The 18,047-nt window shown below is 36.0% G+C and overlaps 1 protein-coding gene across 1 annotated transcript; it reads left to right on the top strand.

Annotated features, from left to right (window-relative positions):
* The first annotated feature begins 573 nt into the window (after window positions 1-573).
* On the top strand, window positions 574-4,491 carry LOC147548891 (uncharacterized). The gene is made up of 7 exons (XM_086668144.1): window positions 574-1,171; window positions 1,459-1,766; window positions 1,860-2,093; window positions 3,201-3,336; window positions 3,394-3,762; window positions 3,939-4,171; window positions 4,345-4,491. The coding sequence occupies exons 1-7, from the start codon at window positions 574-576 to the stop codon at window positions 4,489-4,491; spliced, it is 2,025 nt and encodes a 674-aa protein (XP_086524270.1).
* Window positions 4,492-18,047: the final 13,556 nt, after the last annotated feature.

The following is an 18,047-nucleotide window of genomic DNA, read 5'->3' on the forward strand; positions in this document are numbered from 1 at the left end:
TCGTGATGTGTCTTCCTTGAAATAATGGTTATTTCCAAGAAGACAAGTGGGAGAAATTTAAGATATCGAAGAAATTCGATAAGAGCAACAAACTGACAATGGTATTACAAACCAACGGTGGTATACGAATGTCAGAAATTGCGATTCCTATCTATTTTAGCCGATAGATATGGAAATAGAGGTAGAGATAGTAGATATCGGAGATCCTTCCACATAAGTCGAATTAGACTCGCAAGAGAGCCCTCAAGGAGTTGAGAGCGGCTCATAGATCTGTCTCAAAGAACTAAATCCTACTGAAGAAGAGATGAACTACCTACACAAAAGCTATGACGAAATTGATAATCAAGAGTGTACATAATTGTATTTCCATTCATTGCATAAGGGTATCATTGTACATATACATGATATATCTTCTATAAATACAAACCATACCCTACATTGAGGGTATCTTGCACAAATCCCTAACATGGTATCAAGAGCCGACATTCTCTAAATTTTTTTGGTTTTCAGTGCTAATCCTTCTTCTTCCTCCTTCTTCATCCTTTGTCTCATTCTTTGTTTTCTTCTTGCCTCATGGATCAATCAGCATCAAATGTATCTTCTCCCACTATCAATTCAAACACTCAATTCACTCACTCTTCAATCTCAACTCTTCCAACTCTTACCAATATCTCAAATGTTGTTTCTATTCGACTGGATACTAACAACTATCTCTTATGGAAAAGCCAATTGCTTTCAATCCTTCATTCGCAAGATCTCTTCAAGTTCATTGATGGCTCTTTTCCTCCTCCCCCAGAATTTCTTCCTGCCCTCTCTGAATCCTCCACACGTCAAATCAATCCAGACTACCTATATTGGTATCGTGTTGACCAGATGTTGCTTTCTTGGCTGAACGCCACTCTCGCGGAACCTATACTAACTCGGGTCCTTGGACTCACATCTTCTCGAGCTGTTTGGGATTCACTCGAGAAGACCTTTTCCTCCATCAACTCTACAAGGCTAATGAACTTGAAACTTCAACTACAAACTACTAAGAAAGGTAATCTTTCAATCACAGATTATCGTCTCAAGATTAAGCATCTCTCTGATTCTCTCGCAACTATTTCTCATTCAGTCTCTGATTCAGAGCTAGTTCTTATTGTTCTCTCTGGCTTAGGCCCAGCCTATGAAGGTTTTGTTACCTCCATAACTACCATAATCATTCCCCAACATACTCTGAACTTCATTCTCTTTTTCTCACTCATGAGTTTCGACTCGCCTTTCTTCAACCCCCTGTCCCACTACCACAAGCTATTTTCACAAACACTCAATCTCCCATTAGTCGACCTCCACAGCAAAACACAAGAGGAAACAAAGGTCGCACCTTTAATAGGGGTAACCCTAGAGGAGGATATCGTGGTTCATCTTCTAACAGAGGCTCCTTCTTTAGGAACACCTCTGTATTAAGTCCACCTCTAGAAAGGCAACAACTCATTTGCCAATATTGTGGTCGACCTGGCCATGGAGCTCGTCAATGTTTTCAGCTCTCCAGACAAAATGAACTTGCTCAATCATTTGCTTTAATTGGGCATGATTTGATCACACCTGATCCGCACTGGTATATGGATTCTGGATCCACAAATCATATCTCTCATGATGTTGCTTCTCTTGCCTCTCGATCGGATATTACAGTACCTGATAATGTGATGGTTGGTACAGGTCAGGTGGCTTATGTTGCTGGTGTTGGTAAAACTCTTCTTCCTTCCTTCAAACTTCATCTTCATAATGTTCTATTTGTTCCTTCTTTAAAAAAGAACTTGATTTCTGTCTCTCATCTCTTACTTGATTTTGACTGTGTTGTTATTTTTTTATCGTGGTAGTTTTTATGTAAAGGACCTCCAACAGGGAGGATCATTCTCACCGGAACGATGTCTAATGGTCTATTCCGGATCTCTTCTGCTCCAGCCTCTGATATTCCTCAGGTTTTGCTTGCTAATGCTCTTCCTACTGGTGTTCGAACTTCTTCGGCCATCTGGCATCTTCGCTTGGGACATCCCAACCTACAAGTTTTCAATAAATTAGTTTCAGTTTATGATTTACCTTTAACCAAAACTGTAATGAACAATCTTAAATGTGAAAGTTGCGTTGCAGGAAAACATCATAGACTTCCCTTTTCTTCTGTTACTCATTCCTTTAATTTTCCAAATGAAATTATACACTCCGATCTATGGGGTCCGTCACCAATTTTATCCAACATGGGTTTTCGTTATGTTTTGCTCTTGGTTGATGGTTACACCAGGTTTACATGGCTTTATTTTCTCAAACAAAAATCTGAAGTTTCTTATCACTTCAAGATGTTTAAAACCATGGTCGAAAAACATCTTTCAAACCCAATTAAAATTTTCCAGTCCGATGGAGGTGGGGAATTTGTGAACAACGATTTGAGTATGTTTTTTCAGCAAAATGGTATTCTTCATCGTCGTTCCTGCCCCCATACCCCCCCAACAGAATGGGGTTGCCGAAAGGAAAATTTGCCATCTCATTGAAACCTCATTATCTCTGCTACATCACAGCTCAGTTCCAAAATCTTATTGGCCAGATGTTTTTCAAACTGTAATTTATACAATAAATCGATTACCTTCCCCAACACTACATGGTAAATCACCCTTTTAAATGGTTTTTAATAAACCACCTGATTATTCATTGCTGCGTTCATTTGGCTGCAAGTGTTTTCCTCTTTTAGTTCCTTACAATAATTCAAAACTCGATTTCAAATCAATTACCTTGTGTTTTCCTTGGTTATTGCTCGAATAAAAAAGGGTATAAGTATTTGGATCCAATTTCATCTCGAATCTATGTTTCACGCCATGCTCATTTTGATGAATTACAGTTTCCCTTTCAATCTCTCTCTCTCTGAACCAATTTCAGAAAACCTAAATTCCAGTCCAATCTCACTGAATTGGACGATTCCAAAACCACGTGTTCCCTTATTGTCACGTGTCCATTCTCATCACACATCTGTGCCTCTTCCACTTCTACGTCCGCAGCCCCATATTTCACCTGTTCCTCCACGTGGAGATTTGCCTCTCTCGCCTCATCACTTTGCACCACCAAGTTCTCCATCAGAACCTTCCCATGTGTCCATCCACAATCGACAAGCAACTTAGAACCCTACATCGACATCTTTTGATCTTCGTACATCCTCCATCACTCCTCCTCAGGAGACGTCCTCACCTACCTTACCACCATCCCACTCAGTGACCGTTCTTCCACCACCACCACCACCACCACCACCACCACCACCAACTTCTATTCTGACATCTTCAGTTCATCCAATGATCACTCTTACGAAGGATGGTACTAGAAAACCAAAAGTTTTACTAACTTTATCTTCTGAGAATTTTACTCTTGTAGGTACTACAATTATTCATGAACCAACAACTTTTTTACAGGCTTCTAAAGACCCAAGATGGACTATTGCGATGCAAGAAGAAATCGATGCTCTTCACCGTAACAAAACGTGGGATCTCGTTCCTCCACTTCATGGTATGAATTTGGTTGACAACAAATGGATTTATAAAATAAAACAGCGGCAAGATGTATCAATTGAACGTTTCAAAGCTCGACTGGTCGCCCAAGGTTTCTCACAACAACATGGTATTGATTATTTAGAGACTTTTACTCCTGTTGTTCGTCCTGAAAGAGTTAGATATCTTCTCTCTCTAGCTGTGACAATGAGTTGGGATATTCGACAATTGGATGTCAAAAATGCATTTCTTCACGGTACATTACAGGAATAAGTCTACATGAGTCAACCAAAAGGATTTGTTGATTCAAAATTTCCTCATCATGTATGCAAATTGCGAAAAACAATCTGTGGATTGAAACAGGCCCCAAGAGCATGGCATCAACAATTTAGCAGCTGTTTGTTAAAATTTGGATTTCTGCATCTATATCAGATCCTTCTTTGTTCTATAAAAGACATCACAACAACTTCACTGGGGTATTGGTGTATGTTGATGATATAATTGTCACCGGAAATTCATCTGATCATATTCATACACTAATGGGAAATCTGAAACAACAATTTCATATGACGGATTTGGGGGACCTGGGATTCTTTCTTGGAATGGAGGCGACCAGAACTTCTCATTCTCTTACTTTAACACAACATAAGTATAAGGATCTCTTGGTTTGATTTGGGTTACAAATTTGCAAACCAGTCAGCACCCCTGTTCTACCTGGTTCAAAAATGTCCAAACATGGTGATGATGCATTACCTGATCCACATTCTTTTGAAGCTTAGTGGGGGATTTGCAATATCTTACGATGACATGACCTGATATTGTTTATGCTGTCAATCAGGTTTCCAAATTTATGGCCAAACCTTCCTCTCAACATATGATAGCAGCAAAAAGGATTCTTCGATTTGTTAAAGGGACTATCCATATTGGTCTCTGCTTTAGGAAAGCCACTTCGTTAACTTTAATGGGGTTTTCCGATGCTGACTGAGCCGGATCTCTGGATGATTTTCGATCTACGATAGATCCATGTATCTAAAACTCAACCGACCATTGCAAGATCTTCGACGGAGGCTAAATACAGGGCAGTAGCTCACACCTCAGTCGAACTAAAGTGGTTGCAATATCTCTTACATGAATTGGGATTCAATTAAGCCTCTTCACCAGTTATCTTCTGCGACAATATTAGAACTAGATATCTCGTCGTTAATCCTATACTACACTCTCGGACAAAACATGCTGCTATTGATTTTCATTATGTTTGTGAGCAAGTCACTCAAGGGAAGCTTCAAGGGCATTATCTTCCAGGAAAATCACAATTGGCAACATTTTCACCAAGGGTTTGCCTACATCAAGGTTTTTTGAACTTTAGTCCAGCTTTCGCTCCATTCAGGATGCTCAGCTTGAGGGGAGGGGGGGGGGGGGGTCATAATCAAGAGTGTACATAATTGTATTTCCACTCATTGCATAAGGGTATAATTGTACATATATATGATATATTTTCTATAAATACAAACCATACCCTACATTGGGGGTATCTTGCACCAATCCCTAACAGGAATCACTCCTAAATATGGCTTGGAGTCATAAGATCAGAATGAAATCCATGTCTGAAATCAAGTTTGGAACTTGATTTATTTTCTTAATGGAATAGTTCTTGTTAAGTGCAAATAGATTTTTCAAAGAATTTGCAAAACGCACAAGGATTGAAACATTAGTTTTTCCCAGAGCTAGACTAGAAAAGAAGGTCAAAGAGTTCTTGGTTTAGACCATGAAAAGACCATCTCTCATGTCGCGATGCTTAAGACCATAATGATCAATCACTCAGCAAAAGAATGTGCACATGACACATTCTGAAGGAGAGTTGACCCTCCTGAAAGCTAAGTGACAATTGCAAGCTTTAGGAATTCATCGAAGGATTGAAGCATGCAAGTAAGAGAAGGAATCTTCGATTCTGCAAAGTAATCAAAAGTTGGGTTCTTTAAGAATGAAGAGAAATCTTGAATTCAGAGAGTTCAAGAAGGTTAGTGGGAGTGACCCACTTTTCTTTGGTCCGGTATGTAGACGACATACTAGAGATTGAGATCAACATTCTGATGTTGAAAAATAGTTTAGAACTGACTCAATAAAAAGGACCATACACAAAGGTGAAAGGCTTTTGGGCATCAAAGATCTATAGGAATAGATCGAGAATATGATAAGACTTATCCAAGAAAAGTCTAATGTGAAAGACTCAAAAAAAGTAATTCTATCTAAGTCTCGGGAAACATAGCTTGGCAAGATTCAGAATTCGAGATATTCTGATGAACAAGCATGCATGAGAAAAGATGGTTATGCTGAAAGCATAAGATCGGTCATGTTAGACATGATTAGCGTTCACCTTGACGTCTTAAATACTTGGAGTATTTATGGTCATCACCAATCAAATTTAGATAGCTGATCCAGATTGCAACTGAGAAATATCATAAAGTACTTGAGAAAGACTTATGATAGATTCTCAGTACAATGCTAGGAAAATAAAATGGTTGAAAAGTCATATGTTGCAAACTTCAAGAATAAGATGAAAATCTTGACATGGAAGAACAGTAAGCTGGAAAGGTTCCAGGAAGAGACTGTTGCAAACTCTACGAACAAAAGAAAATAGTTAAAGCTTGAGAAACTTTAATTTAGTATTTAAATACTAAAGATTATCATCAGGATGATAACCAGCAAAATCCAAATAGATAAGGTATATTAACTAAACTGTCACGTTAGACTAAGTATAGAAGTCATACTACGGTCATAGGCATTGAGCTTTTCTGAAAAGTTCAGACATGTAAAATTGAGGGTGTAAGGAGTTACACGTGAAGGCTCAATATTTAAAAACTCTTATTATCAGAAATAATTTAATTATTTCGTCGTTAAATAGTGGTTTAGTATTTAACGTACAGTCCAAAGTAATGAGGCATTCCAAGTAGGATTATCAGATACGTGATCTGGTAAATGAAACCCTACTAAGTGAACTTGGAATAGATTCATTATAAAGTCTCTAGTCCAGGTCATTGCATGGACAACAATGACTTATGAAGACTAGCATATGAGATTGACTGATAAAGCAGGTTCATGGGTTATACGAATTGAGAATTCGAGTCAATTACATGGGTGTATGATTGGGAATATACATGATGGGCCTAAAAGGTTACCCTAAAAGGTCTCCACCCGCAAGTATACGTGCGTCAAGTAATAAACCCGGTAAGACCGGGGTCGATCCTCAGAGACTAATTTAAAACTTATTCTAAAACTTAGAACTAACACGGTTTCTCTTCAAAATTGATTTGGGTTTTGAAATATCAAAATACTAAAATAACGAAGACAGATAATACCGGTAAACGGATCAATGGGGGAGAGGACCTAGGGTTTCGAATCCGGTCTAAACATACATAATGATCGACTTAAGTTTCATATCTTTTTATGGCTCAACATGATCGATTTTCTAACTCTAAATATTACCTATCAACAAGCAACCCACTTAAGAAGGGCCTTACTTGAACACCCAAGTAATGGGATAGGGAGCGTACAAGCTCCGCTGACAAGAAGGTCTGGACATCAACAACAGTTGGAATACAAGACACTTGAGACGGTACTATTTCTAACTCAATTTCACTAAGTTGTCATTTATCTTTTACATCACTTACTGACTTGGGCGTCGGAGGGTCGATGGCTATGCCATCGACCTCCACCCATCGATGGGCGTGCAGGCAAACCAAGCTTCGATTGGGAGACAAGTGGAAGGAAACAACAGTCAAGCAAGGCCAATAGCAATATCTATCTCTCCATGAAACAAACAAAAGAATAACCTTGAGTCTACCCCAGTTGGACAATCCAACACTACAATCCAGCTCCGCACTGCTTCAGACTCTTGTTCTGCTTATAGCCCAGCTCTGCAAGCTAGCTCCGCACTGCTTCAGATCCTATTTTGCCCAAAGTCAGCTCAGCTCTGCAAGCCAGCTCCGCACTACTTCAGATCCAGTTCTGCCTAAAGTCAGCTCTGCAAGCCAGCTCCACACTGCCTTAGATCCAGTTTTGCCAAAAAACAACTCAACTTTGCAAGCCAGCTCCGCACCGCTTTAGATCCAGTTCTGCCCAAAAACAGCTCAACTCTGCAATCCAGCTTCGCACTGCTTCAGACTTCAATTCCACTCGTGTCAGTACATGTAAAAGTCTTGATGTCAAAAGTGAACAACCATTTTCTACTAAAACGACATCTCTCGTACCACATGGATATTCCTTCTGTAATACAAAATTTGAAATACAATGATGGTTCGATTTAAGTCATATTTCGCTTGTGCAAAGCAGGCAGCGGGCTCTAACGTCACGAAACTTAGTCTAACCCTAGAACTTCTCAAGCTCTAAGCTCAGATTAAGGGGCAGACATTGTACCATCCTTCACGGATTTCAGACGCTTCATGACACTCAACATGCACTGACTCGAGCATTCGAACAAGGCAAGTCACGCTTCGCCAAAACACCCTCAGCTTTGGCCACGATAAACACAATGCAGGTATAATATAAACTATCTACAAAGGATAATACCCTTACTTTTATGGATAAAAGAGGCAAACAATATAAAATATCTATATAGGATAATACCCTTACCTTTATGGATAAGAGGCACTCATCGCCAAAGCTTCACCCCGACGAAACAGCTAAGTCCACATTAAGAACACTCGGCAATCTCACCTTTCCTTGAACGAAAAGCTTGCCCATGTCTCGATCATCACACTAACTCTGTCTCATTAAAAGTCTACGATCAAAAGCACTCGGCGTGTAAGCCTTGTCTTGATCTGTAGCCCTACTTTGCAAGCCTTCCTTGATTACTGCAGACTTCATTAAAAGTCTATGATCGAAAAGCACTCGGCGTGTAAGCCTTGCCTCGGTCAGTAGGTCTACTCTACAATCCTGCCTCGATTTGAGTAGACCTTATTAAGTCTGCATCGAGATCATTCGGCTTATAAGCCATGCTTTGACTGACAGCCCTTCATCACAACGTGCCTCGCCAAGAGCACTAGGTCCGCCTTGCCTGGAGCTCCAGATCTGTCTCATTAAAAATTTATGTCAGGACTACACGGCAAATACCTCGCCTCGATCGGTAGTCCTGCCTCATGAGCCCGCCTCATTAAAAATTTACGTAAGGACTACCTGAAAGACACCTTGCCTCGATCAGTAGTCCTACCTAACTGGTTTGGTGAAAAACTAATTTCTTTACTTCCAAAATTGCCCCAAACCCCTTTTTAATACTTTTAACGCTACCACTACTACTTTACTCCCCTTCATTCCTTTTCTTTTACGCAACAAGTGCTAGAGAGAGAGAGAGATTTTGGTTCTAGATTGAGAAAATTAGAACAAAGTGAAGGAGAAGAAGGAGAGATCAAAGCTTGGTGATTTTTCTTTCTTGTTCTTGGTGTGGGGTTTTCCTTACTTTGGATTAAGGTAGATTTTTATCTCTCTCGCGCTTGAATAATCATTTTTATAGAAAAACCTAAACAACTAGATGACACTACAAACCCTAGATCTTAGTGTTACTTGAACATATTGAACATAGATTAGGGTTCTTGAACCAAATATATATATTAGAAGTAGTATAGTTTTCATTTCTACAAACTCATTTTTAGGTCACTTTGAATCTCATCTATGTTTTAGATTTAGAAAAAAAATTTCTCTAGTGACATAGTTGATGAACCATACAATCCCTATTAACATTCTCATGCTACATTCATGTACTACGACTGTACTACGACAATAATTAGAGCTAAACCCCTTTACTTGCCATGATTTTTAACATATAACTCCTATAATTGTTGCCTTTCACTAATGGACAACATCCTTCATGTAGATACATGAACATGTGTTTGAATTCAACATGATATGAGAATTGTAGGCTATTATTATACATAGATCATTACTTGCAAAACGTTATAGATATGAAACTCGTATGTCGTAATATATATTGGCGATTATGGTTTTAATTTATGTATGGTGTGGTGTGATGCTATTATATGTGTGATGTGATGGAGTTGGTGGAAGATTGTGGGAGTTTTGTGGTTGGTTTGACCATCTCTACTGAATGCGACCTAGGTATGAAGCGTATGAAGTCAAAGCTAACACAAGGGCAGCCTTGTGGACCACACTCTTATAAAACATGGACACCAACTTGTCATATCATTTTTGGTTGTTTATTACAAATGGTGTGATGCTATTATGTATGTGTGACGTGATGGAGTTGGTGGAGGGTTGTAGAAGTTTGGTGGTTGGTTCGGCCCTCTCTACCGAATGATTATTGCGATGACTGACGGGTTCACATGGTAAAGGCGTACGGAGGCACGACCTAGGTATGGAGCGTATGGGGTCGACGCTAACACAAGGGTAGCCTTGTAGACCACACTCTTATACAACATGGACACCAACTTGTCATATCATTTTTGGTTGTTTGTTACAAATGTGGTTTACTTTATTATTACGGTCACAACTTGAAAACGTAACCCTTATATGTTATGGGGTTGTCTATTTATTTTGTTAGCTGTTGAAACTGTCTATTGAGGCTTTAGAGGTTTCGAAATCTACTTGTTGGGGTCTGACCCAACCTATTATTTTTCAGGACAAGGAGATCGCAAAGAACCACCTGCTTGAGTCATAGTTAGCCTTGGAGGAGTGTCCTTAGTAGTCTTCTTTCTTTCTTTGGGTAGTTATTTGGAGTAGCATCTCCTAAGTTCTTGTTGTTGCTTTTATTTGATCTTGTTCGACAATTGTGTCGATGATTTAGAGACATCATTTGAGTTATGAAAGCTTGGTAAAGTTTCAATAGTTGATTTATTGTTACATTTGAGCTTCATGTTCGATGTTATTTGTCTCTTTGGTGAGTATATCATATATGTTCACTGTTCTGCGGAGAAATACTTTAAGTTTAGGATTTTATGACGACTGACCTGAAAATCTGGATTTGGTGTGTTACAAGAAACAATGAGAGAACGATTGAGAAACAATGAGAGATCGATAGACATAGATAGTCAGAGCAATAAAGAGAGATAATAAGAGATAGGCAATGAGGAATCGAGAGAGAGACTAAGAAAAGTAGATGGATAAGAGAACAAGAGATAGATGGTGCCGAGACAGTGAGAGAGAGAGATCAATAGGAGAGAACGATAGAGAGAGAGAAAAAAAAAAGTTAGAGAGATAGCGAGTGAGAAGATGAAGATTAGGGGGTAATGTTTGATCAAGTCAATTTTGGGGCTTAAAAAAAAAATATGACCTTGAGTCAATATTTATTGACTAAAATCTTTATTCCCCCAAATTTTTTTTATTCCCCAAAATCGCGGCCCTCAAAAGAGCCAAAATGAAATTTACTCCAAAATGAAATTTACTCCAAAATGAAATTTACTCCATACGTAAATTGAGAAAGTAAAAGGAAATGTAGAGAGAGATTGAGAGAACAACAATGGTCATATAGAGATAAAATTGAAGGTTACATGCATCCGAATTTTATGGCGTAAAAGTTTTTTTAGCCCGAACAATCTAAAAGCCAAAGCTACATTTTGTGGGTTCTGCGTTTTCTATTGGTAAGCCTTTTTATAGTTTTTTAAAAGCTACTAATTTTTGTTCCAAACGAAAAAAAATGAATAAGTACTTTAAAATAAATTAAAAGCTGGCTTTTAGCTACTTTTAAGCTAACCCAAACGAGGCCTAAAGTTTTGATCCCAATAAGATTTTATCTTTCATTTTTGCTTTGAATGAGGAAGATAAATAATAATTAAGAGAATCTCTGATGATTTTGTTTTATTATCCAGAGAAACGTTATTCAAATAAACATAAATTTCGGACCATAATAACATATTTTTATAAGTCAACCGTTAAGATTTTGTTGTAAATCTTGAAAACATCACTTAAATCTTACTACTAGAGAATTTTGTTACCATGTCGGTAAGATTGTAGTACCATTTTTAGGATTATATTTTGAATAAGATATACATAAGGGTAGGGTAAGAGCTATAAATACCAAGACCACAATAAGATTTTGCAATGTAGAGTCCAAAGAGAGTTTGGCCAGAGATAAAAACTGCTCGGTCATCGATTTACCATAGAAGTGAGAGAAGTGTTACTTCTTGAAGAAACTCTATGGTAAATCGTTGATACGATTAGTATTTATTTTTGTTATAAAAAATGTCAAATTTTGAGTTTAGTGATGTAAAAGACAATTTGCGTATAGATATCAAAACAAACCAATTAGTTATTTAGGAAACATAGTAAGCTGCTAATTTTGTAAAGATAATCCACATGAATGTAGTTGTGGGTAGTCTTTATCGTTGTTTTCTATAAAATTCCAAAGATCGGGAGAAGGAAAAATCTGACTATCAGATGTTCGTTAATTTGTTTAGGTTATTAATAATTAGTTGCAATTCTAGGAGAAAATAAGGTTAGCTAGCCCCCTGTTTTAGTTTTTCTTTCTTGTTTTTTTCCTTATGAGAAATCATTTTGTAGAGTCTAGAGACTCAAAATTTCAGGTGTGTGTCCCAAGTAACAAACCTCACTTTATGAGGTTCTTTTTTTTAATGATTATGCTTGGTCACGCACTTATCGTATTTTGATTTCGACATTTGTACAGTTGGATATCGTTTTCTTCCAACAATGGAAAAATATTATTATTGAAATGGAAGATATATTTATTTTATAGTACCAAGAAAGTCTTGATTATATTTTCCTATAACTTTATTCTCATAATAAGAAAAAAGTTTGTTAGATGGACCTCTGGCTTTCCTCATTTGTTTCTTCTCCATATTTAGATAATTCAATCCGCTCCCCTAAAATTCTTAGATTTTGAAATGTTCTTCTATCCTTGCTTGCTAATTTTACAATGTCTTTTTTGTTTTTCTTAGGTTTTTGTGTATAGTTAGGCGACTGTTTTTGGGAAACAAAATTCTTTCAAGAATACAAAACTTTGGACGGAAAAATTGTGGCTTCTGTTAAATTTTTTTCGGCGACGAAACTTCTAATTCATCATCTGGTCCCATCTCTGCAGGCCATCATCTCCAGTCACCACAACAGTTTCTCTCCTTTCCCTTGTTCTCCTCTTTCTTTCTTTCTTTCTTTCTCTCTCCTTCTCTCTGTCTCTTGATTTCTTCACCTGGTACTATAATTTGAAAGATGCTACAAGAAGTAAGGGTTACTTCTCTCTTTTTCTAAGTTCAATAAGGAAGCATCTTTATGAATATCTTATTCTAAGTCAAATGGATCACTAGTAGCCCGTTTGTTTTCTATCCATATATAGCTAATTCAATCCTCTTTCCTCAAAATTCCTAGATTTGAAAAGATTTTAAATGCTAGTCTCTCATTGCTTTCCCTTTAACAAAAAAAAAAAAAAAGTCTCTCATTGCTTTCTCAACAAAAAAGTCTCATTACTTTCCAGTTTCACATGTCTATTACGTCATTCTTAGCTTTAATTGGAGGTAGGCAAACCGTTTTGGGGGAACATAAAATGATTCTGGAATACAAAATATTCTAAGAAAATTATTGGAATAATAGTCAAATCACATATATTGATTTGGGAGATTATACCCAATTACTTTATATTAGAATAATATTATTTGAATATACTATGGATTAAAGAGAAATCAAGAATATATATGTCCAAATAAGATGAAGGCAACCAAACGAAGTACAAGTCTCGATCTAACGGTCGTCGATCTAATATTCGTCTATCGTTGCACATATTAGTAATTAAATGAGCAGGAGCTCCCCATGGTGGATTGTGAGCTCGAGCTCTATAGGCGTGGCTCTCCATAATTAGTTTAGGTTGCCAAGAAGTGGACAACCCATTTTCTTATGTGGACAAAAATTGTTTTGGGTGCAAATATAATCTTTTAATTTAAGGGGACAATTTTAGGTCTCTTTCTCTCTCTAAAATCTCTACTATGCTTCACGCCCATCACAATGAGAGAATGGGGAGTTTTCACCTTGGACAAAATCACCTATTTCGTCAACATCTAACTACTAGACTATCCATTTTCTTGTCCTTTCCATTTATGTGAAACATTAATACATTTGGTTAATGGGGTTTTAGGGTTTCGATATGTTTGGGTGTTTTCTTCCTATTTAATTTGGTATTAGGGTTTGAAACTAAAATCATACATATTAAGTCTGGGTAGTTTCTCTCTAGATTATATCATAATTTATTCTTCCAATAATTTTATTAAGCAGGAAACCATGAATCAGTAGAAATATTAGATGAAGTGATAAATGATGATGAATGATAAGTTGTAATTCTTCATTAGGATTTTTAATCTTTTTGATTCGTCAAATCGTAGCAATAAATAATTAAGGTACTTAAAGTTTCTGTGGTTGGGCAATCTTGATTCATCAAGAGAAATACCATTGATTTGAGAAGGTGGTGATGGTTGGTCGGAGAAGGAGGTGAAAAGTTTATGTCGAAATTAATACAAAAGAATAAATTGTCTCCTATTGAAAATAATTAGTTATATTTACACCCAACATAGTTGTCCATAGGAAATTTAGTTGTCCGTATATTGTCCACCTTAGGTTACCCTTTGAAAATTTACAGTTGTATTTTCCTTACCATTAGGAGTTGTTAAAAGCCAATAACTAACACACCCTGCCTCATATTTGTAATACAAAAACACCATACAAAGTTAAATTTTTCTGGGGTGTTGTCTACTTCTCTTTCACGGTTTCACCGAGTCTTCTCCACCGAAATTAACTATGCAATCAATATTGCCACCTCCTTCTTTCTTTGCCGTCAACATATTTCTTAGTAATCGGGTTTTTCTTGAGCAATTTTTTCCCTCATATTTACATTTTTTAAGGTCAAATTCAACTCCATATATTAAATAATGTGTAGTTCTCCAAGTTGGATGATTTCACACATTCTAATCAAAGTTTAGGTATCACTTTAACATATCATTGGAATTAGTTGTCATATTTGAATTTAGTCTGTTTAAGACAAATTGAAAGATTGATGAATGTCAAAACTTGTGAATGAAAAGTAATAGATTTCTTCCCTCAAATCCGGCCAAAATAAAAAAATAACTGGCGAATCTAATTAGGGTTTTTTACTTTTTTTCCTCTTCTAAATGAATCAATATTTGTTTGAAATATGAAGAGGGATTCACAACTGTACAATTTTAATTGTCGACAAATTTTCAACTTCTCTGATCATGTTAATACTTTTTGAGTTCTAAATCTTGAGAAACAGAAAGAAAGAGAAGATCACAGAAAAGATATTAACACATGCGTTAAAATTAAAGGTTATTTAGGTCTTTAAAAAAATATGAATTTTTCTCTTCCTTGCATGAAGGGAAAGTACAACCGTAAGGGTTACTAGATGAAAATCTACCGCTGTGGAGCTCGAGCTCACAATCCACCGGGTGAGCTTGAGCTCAATGAATCATGCCTAGTTATATTGTTCCTCTATTTATATTTCTAATTATGTAAATAATTCTCATGTAAAGTCCATAAATACTTGTAAATGAATGAATAAAATCACCTTTGAATTCACATCTCTATTTCTATTTTTTTTACATTTTGAAATTTCTTACATGGTATAAAAGCTAACAAATTTGTTCTTGTGATTTATTTTTGTGATTTATTTAGCAAAAATTGGTGGAAGCCCCAAAAAATGCCTGGTTAATGAGGTTTTCCCCCAGTCCAAATGAAAAATAAGAGTGAAGTCCAAAATGTCAGAGTAACCTGACATTTTCCTTTTTTATTTTTTCTTCTTCCTATTTTACCCATGGACGGTACATTGAGCCTCCTCTCTCCTTCATGATCTGACTGATTGCAATCAGCATTAAATGAGGATTTTATCAAATCTTTCAAGTTAAATTTCTTCCCTGGTTAGTAGTTCTTCTTTCTCTCTCTACAAATCTTCATCATCTCTTTCTTTCTCTAGAGAACTTCTGGTGCCATTTTCACTCTAAATTTGAGCTGAAATTTTTGGATGAAATTTTGGGGGGAAAATTTCTCAAATCGATTGCTTTCTCTTTTGGCATCATGTTTCCTGATCTTCCTTATTTCTATCTCTCTCTAAAAGATTAAGATTTTCTAATCTTCATCTTCATCTCTTTCTCTCTCTAAAAAATCAAGAATTTCTAATCTTTTTCTTCATCTCTTTCTCTCTAAAAGATCAAGAACTTCTGACCCATGTTTCCTGATCTTCTTCATCTCGTTCTCTTTCTAAAAGATCAAGAATTTGTGATCTTAAAGATGATCAATATTCCTCTATCAAAACAGTAAAACTCAAAGTTTTTAGTAATGGAATCATTGGAACTATTCCCAAGTTTTTTTTTCTTTTTTCACATTTCAACTCATGTATTTACAGAGTGTAATGTCCTATACGTACAGAGTTTTCCTCACCTGGATCAACTTACATGACAAAATTGGTTACCAATACATAACCTTTAAAACTTACATGAATATTTAGTTGTTATCTGCACAGTGCTTTAGTTTGTGTACAGCGCATGACAAAATGTACAGTAAGTTGTTATATGTTTAGTAAAAGATTATGTGTATAGTACATTACAAAATGTAGAGTACACTCTTCAGTTTTTGTTATATTTAGCATTATAGATACAAGTTTACGTGTTGAAGTGTAGTGTACACTCTTCAGTTCCCGCTACACTACCAAGTTCCTGTTCCCTTGAAGATGAATTAAATTTTTTCCTATGCACAATACATTATGAGTTGGTGAGTAAATACAATCATATATTGTAAATCTTATAGTTCCTGCGATGCTCTAGTCAAACTATTTGTACTATACACAAGAAAATGTCGTGTAAGTTTTTAGTAAAATAGTTTACGTTTTGGAATGAATGTATAGGACATTTTATCATGTACTGTAAATGACAAAATGTACAGGACATTTTATCATGTAGTGTACATAACATAATGTACAGTACATTACAAAATATATAATTAGAATGGCTAGTACATTAGCAAATGGCTAGTACATACAACAACTCCTGGTACACAAGAAAATACCCAGCACAAAAGTGCCTAGTACATAACCAATTGGCTAGTACATTAAGTAATTCCCGGTACACAAGAAAATTTTAAGGACAAAAGTGCCTAGTACATAACCAAATAACTAGTACATATTTGTCTGTACTGTTCATTTTAAAATCTACGCTAGGCCATATTTGTATGTACTGTGCATTTTAAAATTTGCAGTACAACTTTTAATTTCCTGTAAATTTGGAAAAGTACGCTAGACAATCAATTGTTATACAGAAAGTGAAACCCTTCACGTAGTCTTCAAATCGACCATGATTAATTCAAAACAAAAGTATTTACTGAAACTGCAGTATGAATATAACATGAACCATAGTTAACAACATTTCAACAATTATCAGGCTTCCTCTTCAATTCTCTTCCTCCAAGCCTCTTGGAACTCACTTAAAATTTTGTAAGTCAGCTCCGTCCTTTTTCTTCTAGCTTTGTCCCAAATTGTTCAGGCTGCGAGCAACTAATTGGCATGTTCTTATCTTGAGTGTCCATGAATATCGTGAATGCCCTGACTTCAACACTTTGCTTGGGCTCAACGACCTGTGGATATTTTAGTTATTAGTAAACTGTATCTTTTATATGCAAGATGAACTATATTGTGTAATCCCTTACAGTACAAGATGCATATTCCTTTTATTTGTATGAGAAATAAACAATTCCCAGTAAACTGAATCGTGTACAATGAATTATATAATGCACTGCCTAACTTTTTTTGTTCTAGTCAACAAAATAAATTCACTTTTCGGTGGAGAAGGATGAACATTCATATTGTTAACCATTTACATAAAATCTCTTCATGTTTCGCATTGGAAAATCATCATCTAATAGTTTGGGAACTAAAAAATTCACATATAACTGGATCATGTATAGGGAATTAAACAATTTTAAGTAAACTGGATCATGTACAGTTAATTATATAATGCATTGCCTAACTTTTTTTGTTCAGTTAACTAAATAAATCCACTTTTGGGTGGAGAAGGATGGACATTCATATTGTTAACCCTTTACAAAAAATCTCTTCATGTTTTGCATTAGAAAATCATCATCTAATTGTTTGGGAACTAAACAGTTTACAGTTAACTATATCATGTACAGGGAATTAAACAATTTACAGTTAACTGAATCATGTACAGTTAATTATATAATGTATTGTCTATCTTTTTTTTGTTCAGTCAACTAAATAAATCCACTTTTGGGTGGAGAAGGATGAACATTCATATTGTTAACCATTTACATAAAATCTCTTCATGTTTTGTATTAGAAAATCATCATCTAATTGTTTGGGAACTAAACAATTTACAGTCAACTGGATCATGTATAGGGAATTACATTTCGTACTGGGAAATGCATTTGAAATATTGTGAAATGCTTTGAAATGCAGTAATAATCAATACCATACATATCACTATGTACATTTAAAAATTTACGACAATCTGAATAATGCACTGGGAACAATAACCACAATAGTGGAAGATGATGAAAGAATAAGAGGTATGTTTG

Source organism: Eschscholzia californica, unplaced genomic scaffold, assembly GCF_041429995.1.
Source record: "Eschscholzia californica isolate CP2 unplaced genomic scaffold, dmEscCali1.0.p SCAF_3, whole genome shotgun sequence".
Taxonomy (NCBI): domain Eukaryota; kingdom Viridiplantae; phylum Streptophyta; class Magnoliopsida; order Ranunculales; family Papaveraceae; genus Eschscholzia; species Eschscholzia californica.